This window comes from Carassius carassius, chromosome 7, assembly GCF_963082965.1.
Source record: "Carassius carassius chromosome 7, fCarCar2.1, whole genome shotgun sequence".
Lineage (NCBI taxonomy): Eukaryota > Metazoa > Chordata > Actinopteri > Cypriniformes > Cyprinidae > Carassius > Carassius carassius.
In genome coordinates this window covers 9,719,357-9,743,512 of record NC_081761.1, presented here as the reverse complement: position 1 = coordinate 9,743,512, position 24,156 = coordinate 9,719,357, and the positions used below count along the sequence as shown (strand labels likewise).

At 39.1% G+C, this 24,156-nt stretch overlaps 1 protein-coding gene across 2 annotated transcripts in view; it reads left to right on the top strand.

Annotated features, from left to right (window-relative positions):
• LOC132143509 (rho GTPase-activating protein 7-like) overlaps positions 1-24,156 on the top strand; it is a 115,359-nt gene extending 91,203 nt beyond the window's left edge. For both annotated transcript variants that reach the window (XM_059553777.1, XM_059553776.1), the window contains 13 exons: positions 5,674-5,745; positions 6,637-6,718; positions 7,575-7,638; positions 9,379-10,931; positions 11,552-11,731; positions 12,473-12,632; positions 13,491-13,698; positions 15,310-15,523; positions 15,866-15,980; positions 20,865-21,077; positions 21,681-21,898; positions 22,041-22,214; positions 22,620-24,156. In XM_059553777.1, the coding sequence (XP_059409760.1) occupies positions 5,674-5,745; positions 6,637-6,718; positions 7,575-7,638; positions 9,379-10,931; positions 11,552-11,731; positions 12,473-12,632; positions 13,491-13,698; positions 15,310-15,523; positions 15,866-15,980; positions 20,865-21,077; positions 21,681-21,898; positions 22,041-22,214; positions 22,620-22,716 (3,350 nt within the window). In that variant the 3' untranslated portion in view covers positions 22,717-24,156. The remainder of the gene's footprint in view (positions 1-5,673; positions 5,746-6,636; positions 6,719-7,574; positions 7,639-9,378; positions 10,932-11,551; positions 11,732-12,472; positions 12,633-13,490; positions 13,699-15,309; positions 15,524-15,865; positions 15,981-20,864; positions 21,078-21,680; positions 21,899-22,040; positions 22,215-22,619) is intronic.

The window sequence follows — 24,156 nt, the reverse complement described above, 5'->3', positions numbered from 1 at the left end:
GCTTGGGAGTTTCCTTTTAGGATCAACATCGGACCAACACTAACATTATCTCCTTATTTATAGATTTAAACATCACAAATCTTATCTCACTTTATCTCACTAGACTAAATATAGCTAAAGCTGTAAAAACTGTTTTATTTAAAACATATTCATGATCTGATAGTTTACAGTTACCTAACAAAATGAGTCTGTACTATATAAAATAACCCATAGCTATAAAAGAGATTTTTTTCTCAGTTACAGAATTTATGTCAGACCATTTGCCAAGCTCAGAACTGCAACCTTCTTTTTGGGTTTCAAAAATAATTCAATATTTTAAAGGAAATATATTCTGTTGTTGTTGGAGGTTTGGTGTATTTTTCTATCCATGCAGAGGTCGGTAAACTTAGGGTCTTGCTAACTCCAGGTGATAAAGCAGTAAGCAGGTCAGTTCGAAGTCAAAGAAAGGAATGTCATGCCTAAAATATGTAACTTTGAAGTTGACACATGCATTACCTGATAATCTACAGTCATGGTCTTTGGTGAGCTGGATGGACTCAAATACAGGTAAAGAGCCTTAAAACTCAAACACATTTTCTTAAACACTTCATATGGCTCTAAATCCACTGAAATCTTCATATAAAACTTGGAAGTGTGAGCAGGTTTAAAACCACAAATCTCCTTTATTTGCCTTTTGGGAACAGTATGATTGCTTTGTTTTAGTCTATGTAAGGCTAAACGCTTTTAACTGCTGTTTCTTTAAGATCAGTTGGTGCATAAGAAGCCCTCTGTCATATAAGAGGAGGGTCTCTCTTTCTTCACCTCTTTAAGTAATCTTTTGATCATATATAGAAAGGATAGGGTGGCATATCATTGAGCGTATCTAATCATCTGACCTGAGATCAGCCTTGCGTTACACAAAGTGGCCAGTCACCAGACCTGGCCACGCCGGCTCCAGGTCAGTGATAGCTAATGTTTAAATCTGTCAGAAAGTCTGAGACAGACATAAATGGTCGCATCTGGCCAAAGTGTGTGTAGGTGGCTGGGATAGTGGTGTTGAGTGACTGTGGTGATGTGGTAACCCATGATCCCCTGTGTTAGTGACCAGATGGAGGGTATCTTCTCATTTTCAGCTATACCTGACTCTCTCTCTCTCTACCCCCATATGTCTGTAGCAGGCCATGCCAAAATATGATATGCATGATCCTCATCAAAAGATATATGACTGCTCTTGATCTGCAGATTTAAAGTGTATGTGTGGAAAAGATGGAAGATAAAGAGCTCAGTGTCTAGGACAAATAGGACATCAGGTCAAATGAATCGCTGATGAAATTTCTCCTAGTTCCGCTCAAAGACTAGGTATTGATGTTTGTGTGTTATTTATTTGAAACAGGGCTTCTTTAACTAGAATAGCAATATTTACAGCTTCAAAGACCTTTAATTTACATACACTTGAAACAAGTCTATACAGTGAATTTGGGTTCACATCTAAATTAAAAATTAAATTAAATGTATGCATTTAGCAGACGCTTTTATCCAAAGCGACTTACAGTGCATTCAGGCTATCAATTTTTATGTGTTTCCAGGAAATCAAACACCCAACCTTACGCTTGATAGAACAATGCTCTACCAATTGAACCACAGGAACACTTAACATCTAAAAAATAAAGTTTCTTTATCAGCATTAATGGTTCCATGAAGAACCTTTAATATGCATGGAATCTTTCCATTACAGAATATGTTTTTTATAGTGGGGATAGTTCTTCAAATCATTACAGTTTATCAAGCTGCTTTTAAATGGGTCTTTTGAAAATTGATCACTCTTTGGGAGTCACTCTTTTGGGATCATTCTTTGGGAAACCTAAGATGGTTCTTCTATGGCATTGTTGAGAAAGCCCCCTTTTGGAAGCTTTATTTTTTAGAGTGTTGGATCTGCCTCCATAGCAGAGAGATCTGTCTACATAAACTTGCTTATGCACACACATCCATTCATACACATAGGTTCCACCTCCTCGCATGCTAAGGAACCATCAGTCAGCGATTGTGAGAACTTCCTGCGACAGGAAAAAGAGGAAGAGGAGGAGAGAGAAGAGAGGGAGGAGGAGGGTAATTTTAGAAGAGGCAAAAAAAGTTCAGCTAACAGGAATTCAACTTTGACCAGGTTAAAATGGGACATTTTTCCAAGAGAGTATGTCTGTCAATCTGTCTCTGGGTTAGGAGGCTGTAGTCTGCCTCTTTGTCTTGTCTGTCTCTTTTTTTATCAACATAAATCAAAATTTCATTCATTTGATCACAATACAACGGAAGCATTAGGTGGAGTGCATGCTGAACGTTTTGATAAAAGGAGAAAACACCCAAAGGCACATGTTTCTGTGACGGATGCTGCCCAGACATCCTGTGTGCTCGACTCAGGTCACCTTTGAGAAGGTTGCAGGTCATGCATCCACTAGAAGGCTGGCACCAAGATATGAAGCAGATGGATTGTAGATTAAGGCTGATAGAAAGAGGAAGCGAGATGGGAGGAGGCTGTGATGACTGTTGGTTCCCTTTTGTTTGCACTGTTTTAAAACAGTAAATCAAAACTATATGATGAAAGAATGTGGGTTTTGAAAAAAAAAAAAACATCCAATATATACTTGGCACAGCCCAAATCTTGTTAAAGCTTTGTAAAAAAAAAAAAAATATATATATATATATATATATATATATATATATATATATATATACACACACACACACACACACACACACACCATTATAAACTGTTGCTAAATTAATTTAGGTGAACCATGATGTTGCGTAATAATTCACAATTATGAAATAATGACATGAGTAGGCCTTTTGGGATATTTTTTTTAAATTCTTTTTCTTTTGGCTTCGGAACATACTATGTGTCATATTGAGAGGAAAAAGTGCTAAGAACATCCAACTCTGTGACGTCATACTAACGTCAGTCTGGCTTTCAACACAATGTTAGTTAAGTTACTCAATCTGATGTACTTGTAACTAAAATTTATAGTTTCCTTTATATATAGATGCTTGTACCGTACAATCAAGAAAGAATCAAAGGCTGTTTACTTTGGAGGTTTAACCTATTTCACATTCTCTCTGAGGTCGAATATACAACATTCTGTGTGTGTTACAGGATGTAAGGCGTTCTCTGTGTTTGTGTTGGCGCTGAAGGCCTCCATTATCTGGCCTTGAACAAAAGGAGGTGTGTCCTCCAAAGTGTCCATGGCAACTGTGGAATGAGCCACTCTTATTGGCTTCCCATCAGCCTCGGGAAGGCAAGGGAAATGTGGCCACCGCCTGGTTTGGGAACCCGCACAGACTTGTGGGGAGAACACAGGATGCGACGTGCGCACACAAACTCTATGCTTGCTGCCCATATTCGGACCTTAAGCATTGATGTGTGTATTGCTACGAATGCTGGGATGGCGGAAAAACAGCCTGAGCTCATCTGCGTGACATCCAGCATTGTTAGAGAGTGTGAAACAACTGCTCGAATTTGTTTATCTATCTTCATAAAGACAACATGTTTGAGTCTAACGCTTTGATGAATGTATCCTTAGTGAGCTTACCTCTCATAAATTTGGCCAAGTCTCAAATCAGATATTTTTTTGAAGACTTTTTCTGAAATTTCTTAGACCCCAGTCTTGAAGACACCCCAAGAGCACACATTTTGGATGTTTCCCTTTTCTGATCCATCCTTTTCAGGTCCTGGAGTCTCTGTTAATGAGCTGATGAGTTGATTCAGGTGTGCTTAATTAGGAAGAGTTCGGAAATGTGTAGTATTGGAGGTGCCACCCGGAAAAGGGTTAGGAGACGCTGTCTTAGACACTTCTCGTGAGAAAAGACCCTAGTAATCCCAGACGTCTCTGCATGATTTTTGAGATGTCATCTCTGGTTAGAAAGCCTTACTTACAATTGGTGCCAGACAGGCACCTGTGTGATAGCAGCCCATTGTAATCAGGTAGGGGGGACACCCTGCCAATGAAAGGAAAAGCCAGTCACTGAGACACTGCCGTGGAGCCTGTGTGTGTTTGTGTGTCTCTCCATCATTTACATTTAAATACATACATTCTTGCAGCTGGATGGTCTTCAGTGGTGTCTAGCCACTGCAGACACACACATACAATCTATACATGCACATTCACACAGGAAGCCACAGCGCTCATTACAGACCATTTCAGAAAACTGTGTCATTATTTTAAGTGTAGGACATTCCTCAAAGTTCATGAACTCCTAAAAAGTGCTTTCGGGCAAAATTCTGTCATTCGCTTGAAAGGAATCCCATCATGTGCATGTGGATTCTTGAGATGTATTTGAAATACAGTTGCATGTGTGCAGATGAGTCAGATTGCTTCTGTTATTTTTGCATTGCTGTCCTTGCTGTCAAAGCATGTTCCTTTCCTGCTTTCTTCTCTTTCCACTGGTAGAGGACCTCCCTTATCGCGTGCCTTTGTTGTTGTCATGTGTGCCGTCACTCTCACATTTCTTCGAGTGGGGAGTCACGTATCTCAGCTAGTAGAGACAGAGTCTGCATCCTTTTCCTCTGGGCAAAGTCTTTTTACACGTCTTTTTCTCACGTCTCTTTCAACTGGCGCCTCCTAATCCCTGGGCTCCTTTTCTTTCTGTTGAAGTGATGGGGAACCTATCACAGGTGGTCTTTCAGTTGTGCAAGGCATCATCGCAATCATTGCAATTAGAATAACTGGAATTTTAGGAGTCGGGAATGTGCGCAATTAGCCATTGAGAAAAGCGAGAGGTCCCTCTCTGCTGATTGCAACCTATTGTTAGCTGTAATTGTGTAGATTCTGCTTGTGATAGACCATAGCAGTGCCAGTAGAGATATGCAACAGCTGTGTTACACCTTTAGAGGGCGCTAACAGGGTCTCTGTAGCACTTGAACACAAATCCAAAAGACTTTAGATGCTTTTTAATAAAACAGCTTTAAACAACAGGATAGTCCCCCTGGAGCAACCTAAGATTAAGTCTTTCGCTTAAGGGCACAATGGATATCAGGATTGATTGTGATCTCAGTAACTCGGCAGTTCCTGCGTCATGCCTACTTGAGTTCAGTTTAGCAGTCTTTGAGATCCTTATCTGCCCATTCACCATAACATAGTCCAAATAAACAAAACACTTGGCATGTTAACTTTCTGGGACTGTTGAGGAGCTTTTAAAATACTCTGTTTTTGTAATTTTATACCTCACCTTGGTTTCATATTTTTAATCAAGTATTTACACGGAGTGAGTGTTGCTAGTCAAATAATCACCTTAAGAGGCAAAACTTCAGTTAAACTCCTAATTCTGACACTGTTCTGTGTGAAATAACATGTGGACCTCTAGAAGGAGTCAAGATGCCTTCAATGGTGTTTGCCATTTGGCATGTGGCATCTAAAGTGCCATTCAAAGATAATGGACAGGGATGTGGCACCTCTCCACCACCCCAACAACAGTTCTGTCTGCGTTGTATAGTCACTTAGCACTGCTGTCTCAAATATTACACTGTTGCGCCAAGTTAAAAGTCAGGATGCATAACTACATAAGAAAGTTGAGTGTTTCCACTCAAATATTTGGTTATGAATGCTTTGCATATTTTTTTTTTTTTTTTTTTTTTTTTAGGGGGGTTCTGTTTAAAGCTGTCATAATTTTTTATCTTTCTCTCTTTCTCTCTCTCTCTTTTTACAGAAATTGAGGCGAAGGAGGCATGTACATGGCTGAGGGCTGCAGGTTTTCCACAGTATGCTCAGCTTTATGAAGGTAGGACACTTGTCATCCCAACATCACCAGTTCATGACCGAAGTGCATTGAGTTTCAGTGGCCATTAATGCCTTACCAAATGCATTATCTAACTTTTATTATCATATTTTATTATCACATTATTATACGTATTTATCAAGCAGCATCTTAAGCAGGATTATCTTTTTTAAATACGTTATATACAACTCACACAAAATCAAATGTCAGATAACACTACACCTCAGGTGTCCAACCTTACACACTTTTGACCTACTGACTCCTGCCGGTGTGCCATGTGAAAGGGGTGTGTTATCAGTTTCAGAAATCTGAGTTGTGTGACCAGCCTTTCATGATTGCCCCACTATAGATAAGAGAGAGCCAGTACAGTAAGGTAAAGGTCTTCAGGAAGTCAATAAAATAATCATGTTATCCCTTGCTTACTGAGACAGACTCACGTACACACCATTTCTTGTGAAGTAGTTTGAAAATGTAATAGAGTTAAAATTTGTAAAAAAAAGTTGTGAATCCCCCCAAAAATTAAAAATTAAATTAAATTATATAAATAATGATCATTTGAACAATATTAAAGACAATAATAAAGACAGTCTGGGTGCTCTACGGGTTGCTGACCACCTATTGTGACTCCAACACCCCCTTCCTACGCACACACCTCCCACTTTTGAGCACTGGAGTATTGCAGCTGTGTTTGTTTGGCTGGCTAAAACGAACTTCCTCTACCTTTTCAACACCAGAGGAGGGGAGGTTTGTGTGTGTGCATGATAGAGGGCAGGCACACATTCCATTTGCTGCCAACAGCCCCCCTTCCACACATAAATATACTTCAACCTGTTTATTGGGTCTCTGTTTGTATTAAATTTCTTTTCAATTCAGTTCTGTCCTCTCTTTTCTCAGACGGTCAGTTCCCGATTGAGATTTCCTCAGTTACCCGAGATCATGACTTCTTAGATCAAGATGCCATAGAAGCCTTGTGCAGGTGAGACACTCATATTTACAAATAAAGATTTTGTAATATTTTGTAATATTTTATCCTTAAAGTATAGCTGCAGAACCACTAATACCATATTACAGTTATGTATATATCTGATTATGATTTGATGTTAAGATCAAAGAAAAGAGACAATTTCAAGAAAAAAAAATCTGATTTAAACATGCATTGCATTGTCAGGCTTTTATAATTAGCTGATTTTGATCATATTCAGAGTTCAGTTCAGTTCAATTCAGACTGATTTCCTAAGAATAGATTAAACGAAAAAAGAGAAAGTCTGAAACTGAGAAAGACTCAGTGTCTTCACTCAGAGAAGGATCCATCAGAAACCAGCTGGAGCTTACAGACATCTGGAGGCCATTTTCTGGTGCCAAACCCCCCTGATGCAGAAAAACACACATTCCCCCTAACTCAGGGTCACATGACACCAACCAGGTGGCTTCTGGGATAAGCTTTCCTTCTCTTTTGTTGTCGCCACTCTAATCTAAAGGTTTCTACCTCCTTTTTTTCTTTTCTTCCTTTTTTATTCCCTGTCCGTCTGTCTTCCTCCTTAATCTGAAGTTTATCCCTCTGCAGCTCATTATTGGGCTTGGCTCCCACCTCTCTCATCCTCTTTTCATCTCTTTCTGTCTCCATGTATCTCAGTCTGTATCTCTATATCTTGCTTATCCCCTTTCTGCCCCCCTCTGTCTCTGTCCAAGGTTTTGACTGTGGCAAAGTCTGTTTGTAGGCTAATGACTGGATTTAGCCTTTGTTTGCGACCCCATGGTTCTTTTCAAAGTATCTGCTTAAAAAAACAACTGTCACTGTTTCACTAATTTATCTGTATGTGTGTTTATTGCAGGAGACTGAACACCCTAAACAAGTGTGCTCTTATGAGATTAGAGATCACCCCTCAAAGAAAAAGAGTAAGCATCTTGTCCCTTTCTATGTATTTTGCTAAATCATTTCACTTGCTACCCTCGTGTTCTTTTGTCCAGTCAAATATCTTTCATGTGTGTAACTGATGTTTACCTTCTGTGTTGGTTAATTAGAAGGAAGGTCTTGTTTTCTAATCATTTTCAAGGCCAAGGGGCAGTGCAGAATGGGCAAATAAAGGGCTTCGTTAGCTCCCATCCTGATTTTCTTTACTCCTGTTTGTCATGTTTTTCTCACCATACACCCCCCCCCCCCCACTACATACCATAAAAGGAAGAGAATGCACACTCTGCTGGTCTGTTGTTGGTCACTCTATCAGTGTGGTTTGAGAATGAGGGTGTATAGTCTAAGACTGCCCCCAAAGCAATGACTCAAACTACATGCAGGACGAGAATGCAACAACAAACAATCCTACTATGTAATCACAACAGGGAGTTTAAGAAGATAACCGTCATGTCTGACTGCAGCTTCTTTTTACATTTACATTTAGCAACACTTTTATCCAAAGCAACTTACAGTGCATTCAGGCTATACATTTAGTTTTTGTGTAAGTCTGAACAATGGCAGCCTTGTCAAGTGTGCGTCCTGTTAAGAAAACTGATGACCCTTTAGTGTCATCTTGTGTTGATGGAGTCAAAGGTAGAGGTCAGGAGATGACTCAAGGAAGTGATCTGCCCTTTTCAGACATACAAGCAGAAACCATCGCTGGAATGCACTGATCTGTTCAGATGGCCTTGTCTTCCTGTCCATAAAGCTCATTTTAAAGTGAAAAAAAACAGTCTTTTTGAATTAATAGCGGATTTTGTGGTCGGTAGTGAAGAAACATTGCACACCAGGTCTTCGTTCTTTCTGATCAAAGGCCTGCCCTCAGGGGCTATAAAATTACAACCCACGTTTTACGGACTTTCGCCGCGTCCGTTATTATGAACCGTGAAGGAGACACCTCTGGATCCCGCAACCCCCTGTTAACCAGTCGACTAGTTTTGCTTTTACTGATTTGTCCATTCTACAGCTAAACTGATACCAACTAACTCAGCTAGGAGTGTAAAATTGTGAAAAAGTTCTATATTCTAGAATTAATTAATTAGCTCCCTAATTTCTTTAGGAAATTAAATAATTATTTAAAACTATTTTATCAGGCTGAGAAGTCTACAGCTATAATTTGTGATAGAGATCTGGCATTGTAGCATGAATAAGTATCTCTTAAATATTTTCACCTCCCATCCAACCCCTTTGTCCAGGATTCCCATCACAGGAGACATGGTTCTTTTAGGCTTGCTTAAGATGATTGCATTGATGGGGGATGGAACCAGACCTGCCCTCTCAGGCTGGGGTGTGAACCCTGAGAGCTGGCCTGGAATTTTCCATACTTACCACCCTCAGGGAGGAGATAGATTAACCAGAGTAAAGCGGAGAGGGGGAATGGTGAACATGTGACTGTGCTGTGACATGGCTAAGCCAACCACAATTAAAAGCTTTTTTCCTATAGTGGTCCCTGGTTTTATGCATATGACACTTTATCAAGCCCAAACTGATTCTCCTCACAATGCTAGATTCATGAAGTGAGGGAATGAATCAGATAAATTTGACACTAAGCAACATGCTTTGTTGCAGATTCAGGTTTGCATTATTTGTCTTTACTTTTTCAAACGTGACAACAAGACTTGAGTCATTAGTGTACTTTGCTACTTTGATATTAAAAGTATTGACTCTCAACCATATTTTTTCAGAGTGAAGACTCTGATGAGGATGAGCCATGTGCTATAAGTGGCCGTTGGACTTTCCAGCGGGACAGCAAGCGTTGGTCTCGCCTGGACCAGTTGGACCTGGATGTATTCTCCCCTCCAGCTGGAGACACTGGCTCCTTCACTCCCTTCCTATCCCCAGATGATTGTTTTGCCAGAGGAACCCTTCTAAAGGAAGGAGTTAATGCTAGTGCAGAGAGCATCCTAACAGATCTTAGTGAGCAGCCAGAGGTGGGCTCTCTGCACAGTGCTGGTAGTGGAGGTCGAGGAGGATCCCTGAGTACCACTGTACAATCCAGCCCTGCTACAACCATTTCCAATGCTAACACAGCCACCACGACCAGGGCGAGCTCAGTTGCTAGTGTTTGCTCCTCTGGAACATCAGGTGCCAATGAAGACTCCCTGTCTGATGGGCTTCCATCACCGCTGGAACGCAGCACCTTTGCATTCGATGTAAAACCAAGCTTGATAAGCAGTGGTGCTGAAAAAAGCACACGTTCAAGAGCAAAGAGTTTCTTGAAGCGCATGGAAAGCTTGCGGTTACGCACCAGTAGCAATGCAGCCTCCAAGCGTAAAAAAAGGGGTGTAGCTGGGCAAGGTAGGCTGGAGATCAGTGGGCCTGTGCTGAAAGAGGGTCTTGATGAAGACAAACTGCGACGTCTCAACTGTGTGGACATTGCAACTCTGGATCGCAATGCAAACCAAAACCCAAGCATCACATATTCAACGCAGACGAGTAGTGGGAGTGCAGGGAGTAGCCAATCCGAAGCCAGCAGTGGGAGTGCTGTAAGTACGCCCAGTCCAGTCTCAAGAGCACGTAGTCACAGCACAGCAGCAGGGTCTACCAAGAGAGGTGGGATGTACCTGGAAGGCTTTGACCCATTTAATTTCATTGTGCTGCAACCTTCAGAAGGCCAAGAAGGGAAGCAGAATCACCAAACCCAAAGTAAGAGGGTGGAGCCCAGCTCAACTGCAGTGAACAATCGACGCAACCGTCAGAGTTCAGATAACAGACGTATGGAGGAAGAAAAGAGTCAAGAAGAGGAAGGAGGTGTGATCTTCTTTTATTTGCCTGAAGGCCACAAGCCTGGCACTTTTCCGAAAGCACTTGCGGACGGGAGATCCATTCGTGGTGGGGACAACATAAGTCGGCGCCCACCCCGGAGGGGCTCTGCTGCCTCATTAGACAGTCGATTGAGTGTCTATGATAACGTTCCTTTCTCAGAAGTAGGAGATGATGAGGATGAAGCAGAAGGAGAAGAGGAGTCAAAACTTGAGGATGTTTTGGAGCGAGTCAGTGCCTGGTCAGAAACAGCAACTGGGGAAGAAGAAGAGTATGAAGAGGAAGGGGATTCAGATTCAGCCCTTGATTCTGCATCTCCTTGTCCATCTTCCCCACTGCATAACCACTTAGAAGAGCCAGAGAATGGCAGTGACCAGGACAGCACTGGAAACCCGTTAGCAGAAAGGGATGAGACACTCTCCTCACGTGAAAGATGCGACTCTGGTGTGGGAGCATCACTTACACGAGCCAACAGGTGAAACTCACTCACACACACACACACACACACACACACACACGCATGTGCGCGCACACACACACACACACACACACACACTAAGTAGTCTCTGAGACAAATATATATTTATTATTTTTTACTGGAAGTTCTACCAAAACCATTCCTTTAGTAATTTAGAGCTTGGGCAAAACTTAATGGAAAACTATCATCCCAAAAAAGTGCGCTGAATTATGGGACAGTGAGGTTGAGAAGGAATTGAGAGAGCATGTCAGAATGGCTCACTTTACATAACAAGGGATACTTGAAGGATACGGAATCCCAGTGGAATGAACCACAGGAATTCTAACAGCCCCCACCTGGTGATAGAGGCCTTGATTAATCCCTGTAATCTACAGCTGATCCTTAGCTTGTGTTTATGTATGTATACTCAATATGTGCAAGTCAAAGTACTTATTATTTCAAGTCTGGACTGTGTACTTATGTGTGTGTGTGTGTGTGTGTGTAGTGTTACCATAATAAATTATGTGTGGTTCAGTTTATAAACAATAATTTATATTAGTCTGTGTCTATGTTTTGAACATTTTGTGATTGTTTGAGCTAGGTTAGGTGTAACATTTATGTGAACGTTTATGTTGCAGACCTCAGAAACTGCGCTGGCCAAGTTTCCAGAGCTCCCACAGGCCAAGTCTGTTGTCAACAGTACTACAAGTTGGATGTCAGTCAGTTTTGCAGATGAACCTCCTTCAGAAATACAGCCTGCTCAAGCTTACAGCTCTACTGGAGAGATACACACCCACCAACAAGCATGGCTTCAGCTGGTGAGGGTTCAAACCAATATGAAAACACACAAAATTAAGTTTACATTCTTTCTTTACTGTTTTACCCTTTTCCCATCTTCCCACCTCTCCACTTGGTTATGTCAGACCCCCTCCATCACAAAGCTGTGGCTTTTAAGTCCAGTAAATTCCCTGTTCCTGTTATTAGTGTTCACTCACACACACACACACATGCACACACACCTGCACATCGGCACATATATATGAGAGGTTTTAATGTGTGAAACCACCATATATCATGATAGTGACAAGCCGAGTATTTGGCACCTAAGAGATGTCCACACATGCATAGACACACAGACCATAGTCGGGAAGACAAACACCCTGCCACACAGATGTCTGCACATGTGTCCGTTCCGTTATTTCTCCTGCTCAAAGCCATTGTCTGTTGTCTTGATGTTTATCCTTTTGGCTATAAAGGTGGAAATAGCTTTTAGTGGCCCCTCAGCTTCTAGAAGTTTTCCCATGAAATATCCTACATAATTACACACTCATACACTTAAAAACCAGCATCCTGTTGACAAATGCTGCTCACATGTAGCAATGTGTGCCTCTAAACAAAGTTATGTATGGACTGTTTGCTCTGTATGATTTGACATTAAATTAGTAATATGGAATGTTGCAGAGTAAAGAAAGAAAAGTAGCAAAAGTAGCTACTTTTTTAACACTTTGTTGTTTGTAATGTCCCTTTGTATTTATTGATACATTTTGTGTGCTTTACAGGGCTGTTCCTAAGTTTATGAAGAGGATCAAGGTTCGAGACTATAAGTACAGTAGTGTGTTTGGCGTTCCACTGCAGGTGATAGTTCAAAGGAGCGGACAACCCCTGCCTCAGAGTATTCAGCAAGCCATGCGTTACCTACGGAGCCAATGCCTCGACCAGGTGAGAGATGACAAATGTGCACATATGCGAGCATGCACGTCCAAACGTGTACATCAAAGCTTAAAGAAAAATGCACAAACACGCCATAGCATACTTTACATTGGTTTGTTCAGTGGTATATTCAGTCTCATATAGAAAAACCAAAATCTGATTTTGTTAGTCAAAAGAAAGTTGTTTTTAAGAGAAAAAAAAGAAAAAAATGGTCAAGATCATAACCTAGTTAAATGATCCCTATTTGAACAGCTGTTTATTTGCATGGTCCCTGTTATGTTGCTACATGCAACAGGGCCATACTTAAGCACAAGACATCTGTTGTTTTATCACCACATACTTGAGTTCAAAACTCAGTCTCTTTGCATGTAGCACAATAACCTCAGAAGGTCTGAATGTTCTGGTTCCATATATCTACTAGTTACATATTACCAAAGTTAGCCACATCGATGACATTCCATTCCAAGGGTGTTTAATAGAAAGTAAGAGAAAGCAAATGATCTATGGACTATAGAGAGATCTCTCTCTCTGATGTCAGATGCAAAAAAAAAACTGCTATGCAATTTACATAATAGTTACACTTTTAGATTGTCCAGTCTTTCTAACTGGGTTATGTAAGAAGCAGTAGGGAGTTTTCTTAGAGATACCTTTCCTGTGTTTGGAAAACTTGTGGTCACACCGGTAATCCATCTATTTAGCTTTCAGTTTGGAAAAGAAAGAGAGGGAATACAAATGAATTGTCAAAACATCATAAATCATTTTAAAAACCTGTAATTAAAGACATTTTCAACTGAGCTGCAACTTCAAAACATATTCAGGCAGTGTTTTTACTATTTATATTAAATGTCTAACCATCTTTCTCTACAGGTTGGGCTATTTAGGAAATCAGGGGTGAAGTCACGTATCCAAGCACTTCGCCAAATGAACGAGTCATGTGGTGCGGGTGGGGGCGGAGTCAACTACGAGGGCCAATCAGCTTATGATGTGGCCGACATGCTAAAGCAGTATTTCCGAGACCTTCCAGAGCCTCTGCTTACCAGCAAACTTTCTGATACCTTTCTACAGATATATCAATGTAAGACTACGCATAGAATTGACCTTTTAGGTGTTTTGTAGAAGACCACACGCTTGCACTGACATATTCCTGAACAAAATCTTGGCTTTTGAAACAAGAACACACACACATTAAAAAAGCAAGGCATTTCATATCCAGAGGGCAGCTCACAACTACACAAAGACTGTACTATACTGTAGATGCTTGTTCTTGGATGGGTGAATTGTTCCGAAAAGAAATATAAACAAGTTCAGGAAATAGCTGTCAAATGACGTTTTAGCAAATGCCCGCACCAAGTGTAACTCACAAGCAGCTTAGTGTGTACTTACCACAGCTATTTCACAGCACACACACACACACACTAATATGTGTGTGTGCTCACCTCAAATATCAGAATCTTAAGCAACTCCAAACACGTACATCACTTTGGTAAACTGTTCATAAACTAGTGTGTAAAAGTTGCCAAGGTACATGCTTATGAAATTTTATTGGTTTGAAGCTGCATTAATTTCAGTATAAATGTATCAGTTATATTTAATCATTCAATGTTTTACAGAAATATGACATAGAATATAATATAATATAATATAGGCTAATATATAATAGAATAAAGATTTAAGATCTCTGTTGGCCATGTGTCAAAAATGTACAACAATTCTTCCATTTGTAATGAACAGAACATGGTATTATATTGATACTGTAAGGTTATGGTATTGTTCTTGCTTGAACAGACCAGAATAGATTTTTAGAGACAAGATGACTTGTACTTCACATTTACTCCACAATAACTCCAGTCTTTCAGCAAAATAGTTTGATTAAAGCGGTCTGTTACCACAACAAAATTACGCAGTAAACAACCAGCACAAATGTGTTTTCTCAAAGACTATAGTTGAACCCAACCACAAGTGAGGTCTCCGCATCCCACACAGAAAAGCAAGGGTTTGTGTGTGCCTGTTTTGTGTTCACACAGGGTCTTTCATTCCCAAGGCCGAGATTTAACAGAAATCATCTAATGAACACTTGCTTACAATTCCATTCATGGCATTTTAGTTCACATTAATCTATCCTTTGCTGTTCAAAAGCTGCTTTTCTTCAGTGGCACATTGCAATACATTGCAGATATGCTGAAAATAAAAATTATTTCGGTCCACTTGGTTTATATTATTGATTTCTGAATTTTAAACACCCCTCCCTTATCTGGACTAACTCCCTTCCTTCCTTCTCTGAATGACATAATGAAAAAGAACAGTGTTGTGGGTGTACTGATTGTAACTTATATTTTTAGATTAATTAATAATTATAAAAAAGATCTAAATATTAAAATATTAGTAATAATAATAATAATAAATACATAAAAATGCATATACAATACATTTTTAATTAAAAAATATTATAAAGTAAAATAATACTATATATATATATATATATATATATATATACACCATTAGTTTTCAGACATGCTTTACAGTGATTTTTTTCTTTTTTTGTTTCATTGTATTCTTTGCTTAAAGTGCAGAATATGGCAACCATTTAGAGCCAAATTACCATTGTATCATCACTGCACCATATATCTGTACCATCTGTAAACACTGTATTCGGAGTAAACTAATGAAACACCTCTGTCGGATTCAGATGTTCCCAAAGAACAGCGTCTGCAAGCGGTGAGGGCTGCCGTATTGCTGTTACCAGACGAGAACCGCGAAGCCCTCCAGACTTTGCTGTGCTTCCTGAGTGATGTAACGGCCAGCGTGAGTGAGAACCAGATGACCTGCACTAACTTGGCCGTGTGTTTGGCCCCCTCTCTCTTCCACCTAAACACACTGCGGAGAGAGAGCTCCTCACCAAGGTGTGTGTGTGTGTGCAGTCTGTTAACCCACTTCACATTGATCAGCTCACCTTTTTAAATGCAAAGTGCTTGAGGTGCCTTCATATTTGGCATGCGGCTACTTCAAACCCTTAAACCATGTAATTATACTCTATCCTGCTTGAATAACCACCCCATAAAAACAGGAAGCTAGTAAAGAATAGATTTTTTTTCTAGAAAAAGAGAGTAGACTTATGTAAGGCTTTGAATGTTTGCTGCACTTGAAAATGTAGCATTAAATTTGAGTAATTTTTAGAATTATTAATATTTTTTTTTTTTTTACTTTATCCGTTTATCCCTTTACGTGTGTTTTTCTTATCACAGGGTCATGAACAGAAAGAACACTTTGGGAAAACCAGACCAAAGGGACTTGAATGAGAACCTGGCAGCCACACACGGCTTAGCCCATATGATACAGGAGTGCAGAAAACTCTTCCTGGTGAGCATGACTTTATAATTCGGTACATTCTGTCCAACATAAACACAAACAATTCCCTTCTGTTTTAAGCAAAAAGCAAAAACAAAATCTCTCATCCATCTCTCACGAACATGAGCGTTATCAAAACGGTGTTCAAACTAGTGGTCTTATCACTCAACACCAGATGTGTCTCTCTGTCAGATGCTGCTCAGGTACAATGACAAATGCACGCTCATTTAACATGTGCAGACACTCACGCTACAGCACATGTTGCAAAAACAGCTACCAAGAACCTCCGCTAAATCTATTTAAAGATTAATGAGGTTGTTGCCAATAACCAATCCCTCCTAATTACCATACAATCACGCATAAACTTACCAAAACATAACCAGAATTAACAGCCATGATTACAGATAGCGGTTTTGTTTTCTATTGATACAGCTAGGCTTTTATATATATATCAGTAATATTCAGAACAAATGGCAGGTAAGAGATATCTTAGGATCTCCTATAAGATATATTATTATTTATTTAAACACCACCACCACCAACACAATAATGTGCTTAATATGCTGCTTCTTTTTTTTACATGCAGTGATTTGTAGAAAACCTTAAAGGGTTAGTTCACCCAGATAGCAAATTTATGTAATTAATAACTTACCCTGATGTTGTTTCAAACCCGTAAGACCTCCGTTTATCTTTGGAACACAGTTTAAGATATTTTAGATTTAGTCCGAGAGCTCTCAGTCCCTCCATTGAAGCTGTGTGTACGGTATACTGTCCATGTCCAGAAAGGTAAGAAAAACATCATCAAAGTAGTCCATGTGACATCAGAGGGTCGGTTAGAATTTTTTGAAGCATCGAAAAATACATTTTGGTCCAAAAATAGCAAAAAAAACGACGACTTTATTCAGCATTGTCTTCTCTTCCGTGTCTGTTGTGAGAGAGAGTTCAAAACAAAGCAGCTGGATATCCGGTTCGCGAAACGAATCATTCAGTTCACCAAATCGAACTGAATCATTTTAAACGGTTCACATCTCTAATACACATTAATCCACAAATGACTTAAGCTGTTAACTTTTTTTTAATGTGGCTGACACTCCCTCTGAGTTCAAACAAACCAATATCCCGGAGTAATTCATGTACTCAAACAGTACACTGACTGAACTGCTGTGAAGAGAGAACTGAAGATGAACACTGAGCCGAGCCAGATAGCGAACAATAGACTGACTCGTTCACGAGTGAAGAACCGGTTGCATCGGTTTTCAGATCACCAGTAGTTCTTTTGGACAGTTCGATTCAATAAACCGGTTGAAGAAAACGGTTCACCTGTTCTCGACGTATAATGGCTTCATTTGCGATGATTGCCCTTGATTCAAGCCTTCGGTTTACCCGCGCTCATAACATTACATTTACATTTACATTTACATTTAATCATTTAGCAGACGCTTTTATCCAAAGCGACTTACAAATGAGAACAATAGAAGCAGTCAGGTCAACAAGAGAACAACAACAGTATACAAGTGCCATGACAAGTCTCAGTTAGTCTAGTATAGAACGCATAGGTAGTTTTTTTTTTTTTTTTTAATTAAAATATTTTTTTAATTAAAATATTTTTTTAATTAAAAGAATTAAAAGATTTGGTGAACTGAATGATTCGTTCGCGAACCGGATATCCAGACTGCTTTGATTTGAACTCTCTCTCACAACAGACACGGAAGAGAAGACAATGCTGAATAAAGTCGTTGTTTTTGCTATTTTTGGACCAAAATGTATTTTCGATGCTTCAAAAAATTCTAACTGACCCTCTGATGTCACATGGACTACTTTGATGATGTTTTTCTTACCTTTCTGGACATGGACAGTATACCGTACACACAGCTTCAATGGAGGGACTGAGAGCTATCGGACTAAATCTAAAATATCTTAAACTGTGTTCCAAAGATAAACGGAGGTCTTACGGGTTTGAAACAACATGAGGGTAAGTTATTAATTACATAAATTTGCTATCTGGGTGAACTAACCCTTTAAGTGAATATATAGTTAACCTCTGGCCACAAATGTATCACATATTAACAGCAAGTTTATCATGAACAAACAATTGAACGATTTACACATTCATAGACACTCACTTTCACTTTTAGTACCTATTCAGAAGTCAGGAAGGAAGCTCTTAACTGGATAAGTGTAAAATAATGAAAGTCAGCTGAAGTTGAACAACATCATAAATTCAATTGCGCATCGTCCACAAAGCATCATTGTTTTGTAATGTTCACCAACACACTTGCGCTTATTGTTATACCATATGCCACTGCTTTCCCTGAGCAAATCATAATAAACTCCAGGATTAGATTGAGTTGATTATGTGGAGCCATTGTTACCCAAAGTTATTTTCTTCTTAATGGGCTATTTATAAAGAGCATATAATTCAAAATGAGAAACGGAATGATAGCATCTTGTATTAAAGGTCTTCCGCCCCTAAATCTAATGCAGAAGGTCTGGTCGCGCTCTATCCATCAGACTAATGCTTTTTGCAGAATGAAGATAAGTTTATCTCAACAAACGCTGGAAAGGGACAAGCACTGTGACATGATAAACATCGTCAGTCAGGCAGGAAAGGGACAGCGAGCAGGACAGGACACGCACAAGAGCAATCACAGTGGATAAGGGCAGAACGCTGGACAAGACACACACAAACAGGATGAGCCACTTCCAGTGAGGAATGAATCACTCTTGTCACTTCTCTTCCCTTAATATTCATTTTACTCACACCAAAAGCAGTTTTAACATGCAATGTTCTGATTTAAAAGAATTAGTTTAAAGTAACCATTTATTTTTTTGATTTTGAGACTTACACTAGGATACTACAACAATATAATCATGACTTGTCATTTGAATAATGTAATACTGAGCTTACAATTTTAATTTTGTTGGTCGCTCCCCTTGGGGAAGCTAATGCTAATGTTAATTTTCATGTTATGAACTAGTGATGAGTTTGGCTTTTAATTAATTTTGTTCTCTAATGCGTCCCTGCTGAAAAGACTAGCTTGTGTATCTTGTCTTTTGTAAGCTGGACCCTAAATGGGATGATGGTATGCTGTTTGCTGTACACGACACCGTTTTCAGCTAAAAATGGAAAACTTTTTTATGCATTTGGCGTTTCGAAGGCCTGAAAATGCAAACAGGTTTCAAAATACAAGATTATGTCTGCATGTAAACTACATAAACATGAATTTGTGAAAACACTGATCTCATGCACATGCACATTATGTTTGGCCGGTATGTGCGTACTTCAATCTTCAAAAACACTAAGGAAAACCATTTCTTTTTTTTTAGTACGCTGTTATCATGTAAACATACCCTTAGATTTGCAGGTTAAAAGGGATAGTTCACCCAAAAATGAAAATTACGTCATTGATTCACAGTGTTGGGAACGTTACTTTAAAAAAGTAATTAGTTATAGTTACTCACTACTTGTTCCAAAAAGTAACTGAGTTAGTAACTGAATTACTCTTTAATAAAAGTAACTCGTTACCAGGTTACCAAGTTGCTATATGTCAAAGAATTTTTTTTTTTTTAGCAGTTTTCACACGTCAGTTGAAATAAGTAGAACAGACAGGTGTTCGTACATATCTTTCGAGATTTATTGCACATCAACAGACAGCAAGAGTTTTATCCTGCACTCTTTGTAAGAAAAGTGTTTTTGGCCACTAGCTTTGTAGATGCGTGTGTATCACATTACATGTACACATTCCATGCACGTTCTTGCCTTTGACTAACATGAATTTGAAGTAGTGCTTATATCTCCACCTTGAAAATGCCAACTTTTCATCGGATTGCTCGTGACTCGCCATTTCTCCTGCTGCTGCGAATCTCTGTGTAGCTGTTGCGTGTGTGTGACTGTGTGTGTTTGGCGCCGCTAGCGCGTGTGTGTAAAAACACTGGCTCTGATTGGCTACCATGAAACACATGACTCTGCCTTAGCCAATCATAATCGCTTATCTCGTTATTAACCCACCTGCTCACTCGCTGTGTGAGCCAGGGGTGCGTTCGGATTGCATATTAAATCAATGCATAGTAACGCGCCGCATTTAACGTTCAGTAACGTTAACGGCATTGTAACGACGGGAAAAGTAAATAGTTATATTACCCCGTTACTGAAAAAATAACGTCGTTACCTAACGCCATTCTTTTAAACACCGTTATTCCAAACACTGTTGATTCATCACCCTCATGTCGTTTCAAACATGTAAGACCATGGCTCATCTTCACAACACAAATTAATATATTTTTGTGCTTTCTGACCTTTTTGACAGCAATGTAACTTTCTACGTTCAAGGCCTGGAAAGGTAGAAAGAACATTGTTTAAACAGTCCATGTGACATCAGTGGTTAAGCTTTAATTTTATGAAGCTACGAGAATATTTTTTGTGCGCAAAGAAAACAAAAAATAATGACCCGATTCAATTTCTCTTGTGTCAGTCTTCGATACACATTCATAACAGTACCACGATGAATGTGTGCGCATTTTTCTGCAAATCCGGGTTCGAATACTGACATAAGAGAAGAAATTGTTGAATAAAGTAGTTAGTTTTGTTTTCTTTGCGAAACAAAAAGGTATTCTGGTCGTTAATACCTTTCTGGGCCTTAAATGTAGTAGTTGCATAGCTGGCTTTGAGGAGTCAGAAAGCTCTTGGATTTCATCTAAAATATCTTAATTTGTGTTCTGAAGATGAATGAAGGTCTTATAGGTTTGGAATGCCATGAGGTTGAGTAATCAATGACATAATTTTCATTCTTGGGTGAACTAACCCTTTAACATTATGGTTATGCTGCCCTACCAGCCTGGCTAGCACCAAATCAGCCTGGACCAGCATAAAAAAGTGTTTGTATCTTTTTGTTTCAGATTCCAGAGGAAATGTCACGCTGTAGGAACTCTTACGTGGAGCAGGGATTGAGTCCCATGCGGATGGAGGTGTTGGTGGAAGACTGCGGTTCTTTTAGTTACCAAAGTCTCCTCAAAGACAGTACTGATGCCCTTCTTAAAGAAGCCAAGGACAAATTCAAGGGTTACGACAGCTGCTCAACTCCTGAAAACGCTGAGCTTGCATATAAAAAGGTAAGGAAACTGTATAAATACACACCCTACTCGAGTCACTTGGACACTGTCTCTCATATTTCCATTTCATGTCCATGCTCTCTTCCTTCCTTTGCTCATTTTCTTGCTTGTGCCTAATGGAAAAGTTGTCTTTTTTCCTTACATCACTTCTTCTTTTTTTTGTGTGAAAGTATTTTTCCCAGCTCTGTTTTGGCCTAGAGCCCACGATGAGATCATTTCGTCGGTTGTTCTAGCACTTCACATTGACCAAAAAACACTTGTGTTCACTCAGCCCAGTTCTCGTCCTTAGAAAATGTTTCATGGGCCCATAAAATAGGGCTGTCCAGTCCTGCTCTTGGAGAACCACTATCCAACAGAATTTAGCTCAAATTATAACTAATTATATTTTATAATTATAATTAAATTAACACATTTGAAAATTAATTAAGGTCTTTAGGATTACTTAGAAACTTCCAGTTAAATGTGTTGAGGCAGGTTGGAGCTAAACTCTCCAGGAATAGTACTGGAAACCCCTACCATGAAGTTATATCATGTCACATGAACAAAAGTAGCAAGATTAGCTGGAACTGTTAATGACCATAGCGTCGTGTTCTTTCATTATAGGTTCAGGATGGGTCATCTCTGCGGCAGTGGAAAGTATGCGTGGACATGCCTGCATCAGCTGAGGACATACTGCAGCGGATTCTACGGGAGCAGGAACGCTGGGATGAGGATCTGTTAGAGTGCAGAATCGTGGAGACACTGGAACATAACATGGAAGTCTATCAGTATGTCAAGAACTCTATGCCGCCCCATCCGCCAAGAGACCATGTGGTGCTCAGGTGATTACAAACACTGTCTACTTAAAGTTTTAAAGTCTATTTTAATTTTTTTTTTTTTAATTCTACAGTTGTACTTTAAATTCAAAGTGGAAGATTTATTTTAGGTGTAAAATCCTATGAATGATTTTGTGTTGTGTTTCAGGTCGTGGGTGACAGACTTGCCCAAGGGAGTGTGTGCTTTGGTGTGTGTGTCAGTGGATCACGAGAGTGCAGCGGTTCTGGGTGTTCGTGCTAATGTTCTGACCTCTCACTATCACATCGAACCCTGCGGACCCAACAAGAGCCGCCTCACGCACATTTCCAGAATAGACTGCAGGTATTCGATATTTAAATGTTTATTTGAGGCTTGAATTTAATTTCATAAATTAATAGGGCGAAGTAGAATTAATAATTACATAATTATTTTTACTATAATTATTATAATTACTAATAAAATATGCATATTTGTATTTGTATTTATTTATTTACTTTAAAAATAAAAATAATTACTTATTAAAATTATATATATATATATATATAATTAATATTTAAATATTCAGTTACAATTTTTAAATAAATATTATAATTTAATTATACAATAAATATAATTCATGTAATTTTTATAACTAAGAAATGTTTTTTTTATTTATTTTTAAAGTAAATATTTCATTTAGATATCTTAATTAAATACAATGACATATAAATGTCACATGCTCATTTATTTTTTCTCTTTTATTTTAAGGGGGCGTTGCCCTGAATGGTACAATAAGCTGTATGGTCACCTGTGTGCTGCAGAAGTGGTGCGGATACGAGACTCCTTTACCTGCCTGGACAAATAAACACACACAGTTGATGTTTCATTTCACCTCTCAACAAACTCTGATGTTAGAGATGAAGATGATGATGATTTTAAACTCCCTTAACATACGATGATCTGAGCCCTTATGTGATATGGATGGACCCACTGAAATCAACAAGCTGCATAAGTCAAAGAGCTTGCCATTTTGATGGCCATCAAATGACAAGTCTGAAAGACTGGAAATGGGTGTTCTTGCTGCTGTGACATCATCATCACTGACGTCACAACATTTGACCTTGTTACTGATCATGTCATAGGGTGACTACATGAAACGGGAGGTGTTTTGCTTCTGAGAAGCAAGTATGTATGTGTATTTCTGAATGACTAAAAGTGAGCCTATGTATAGTGTGTCTGATGTGTGTGTGTGTGTGTTATTGACAAATGAGACATATTCCATGCACTGGCACCCGCTGCAATATAGTGTTTCTGTGTGCGTCACTGCTACATAGTTACGCAAATGTCTGCCAAGCTATGTACAGTGCTTTCATTATATTTAAGTGAATGGACTGATGGATGAATGGATGGCCAGACATGTTTGTCTATACAAGACGGAAGGTGGTGGCTGGCACACCTTTGAAAGAAAGACAGGAAATGTGTGATTGAGGAAAGACTAGTGCATGTAAACACTTAAACAGTACAGAGGGTTCCAACAGCACCAAAACCAAAGCTGAGACCAATACAATGTGGACCAATTATACATAGCAAAGTAATCCCAGGATTCAACACAGGACTCCAAAGAAGAACATAAAACATTTTACTCACCCTGAGGCCAGTGATTGGCCGAGATCGGTGCTGCAACCCAATAAAATTCATTTGTGCTCCAAGGTCTCGGCCATTAACATCTTGAGCCCTGGGCAAATACCGAAAGGATAGGAAAAGCTTTTTATTTTGGGTTGGATGTTCAGGTTTGATTATAGAGGCTACCAAGGCAGCAATTTTGTTAGAGGATGGTAGAGAATGTATGAGGGGAAGTGATAGCTGTTTGTTTGTCAGTGTTAACCAGAAATGAAGTAAAAGTCTAAAATTGTAACAAGGCTTACATTTACACTTAACTACAGCCAGGTCTGCGGTCACATCATCAGAGTAGGAGTCCAGTACTCTTATTGAGGTGCTTTATGATTGTCAGTTCTGGGTTTGATGTCTTGATGTATTACTACTTATGTGCCTGTCCATGGCAGTGTATCATAAATGTTTGTAAATTAAATATATGCTGCCAAACCAAGAATAACGCATGACAATGACAGTTAATTTAAACCTCTCTGTATTTATATCACTCATATCGTGTATCTTATTTTATTGTAAATGTTACACCCTAAGTTACAGAAAAGGAGAAAGTTCTTTATCTTTTTTTTATTATTAATGTTATTTCTGTACAGATTAATCGTGGTCAGAATGCACTATTAAAGATATTAAAACAGCA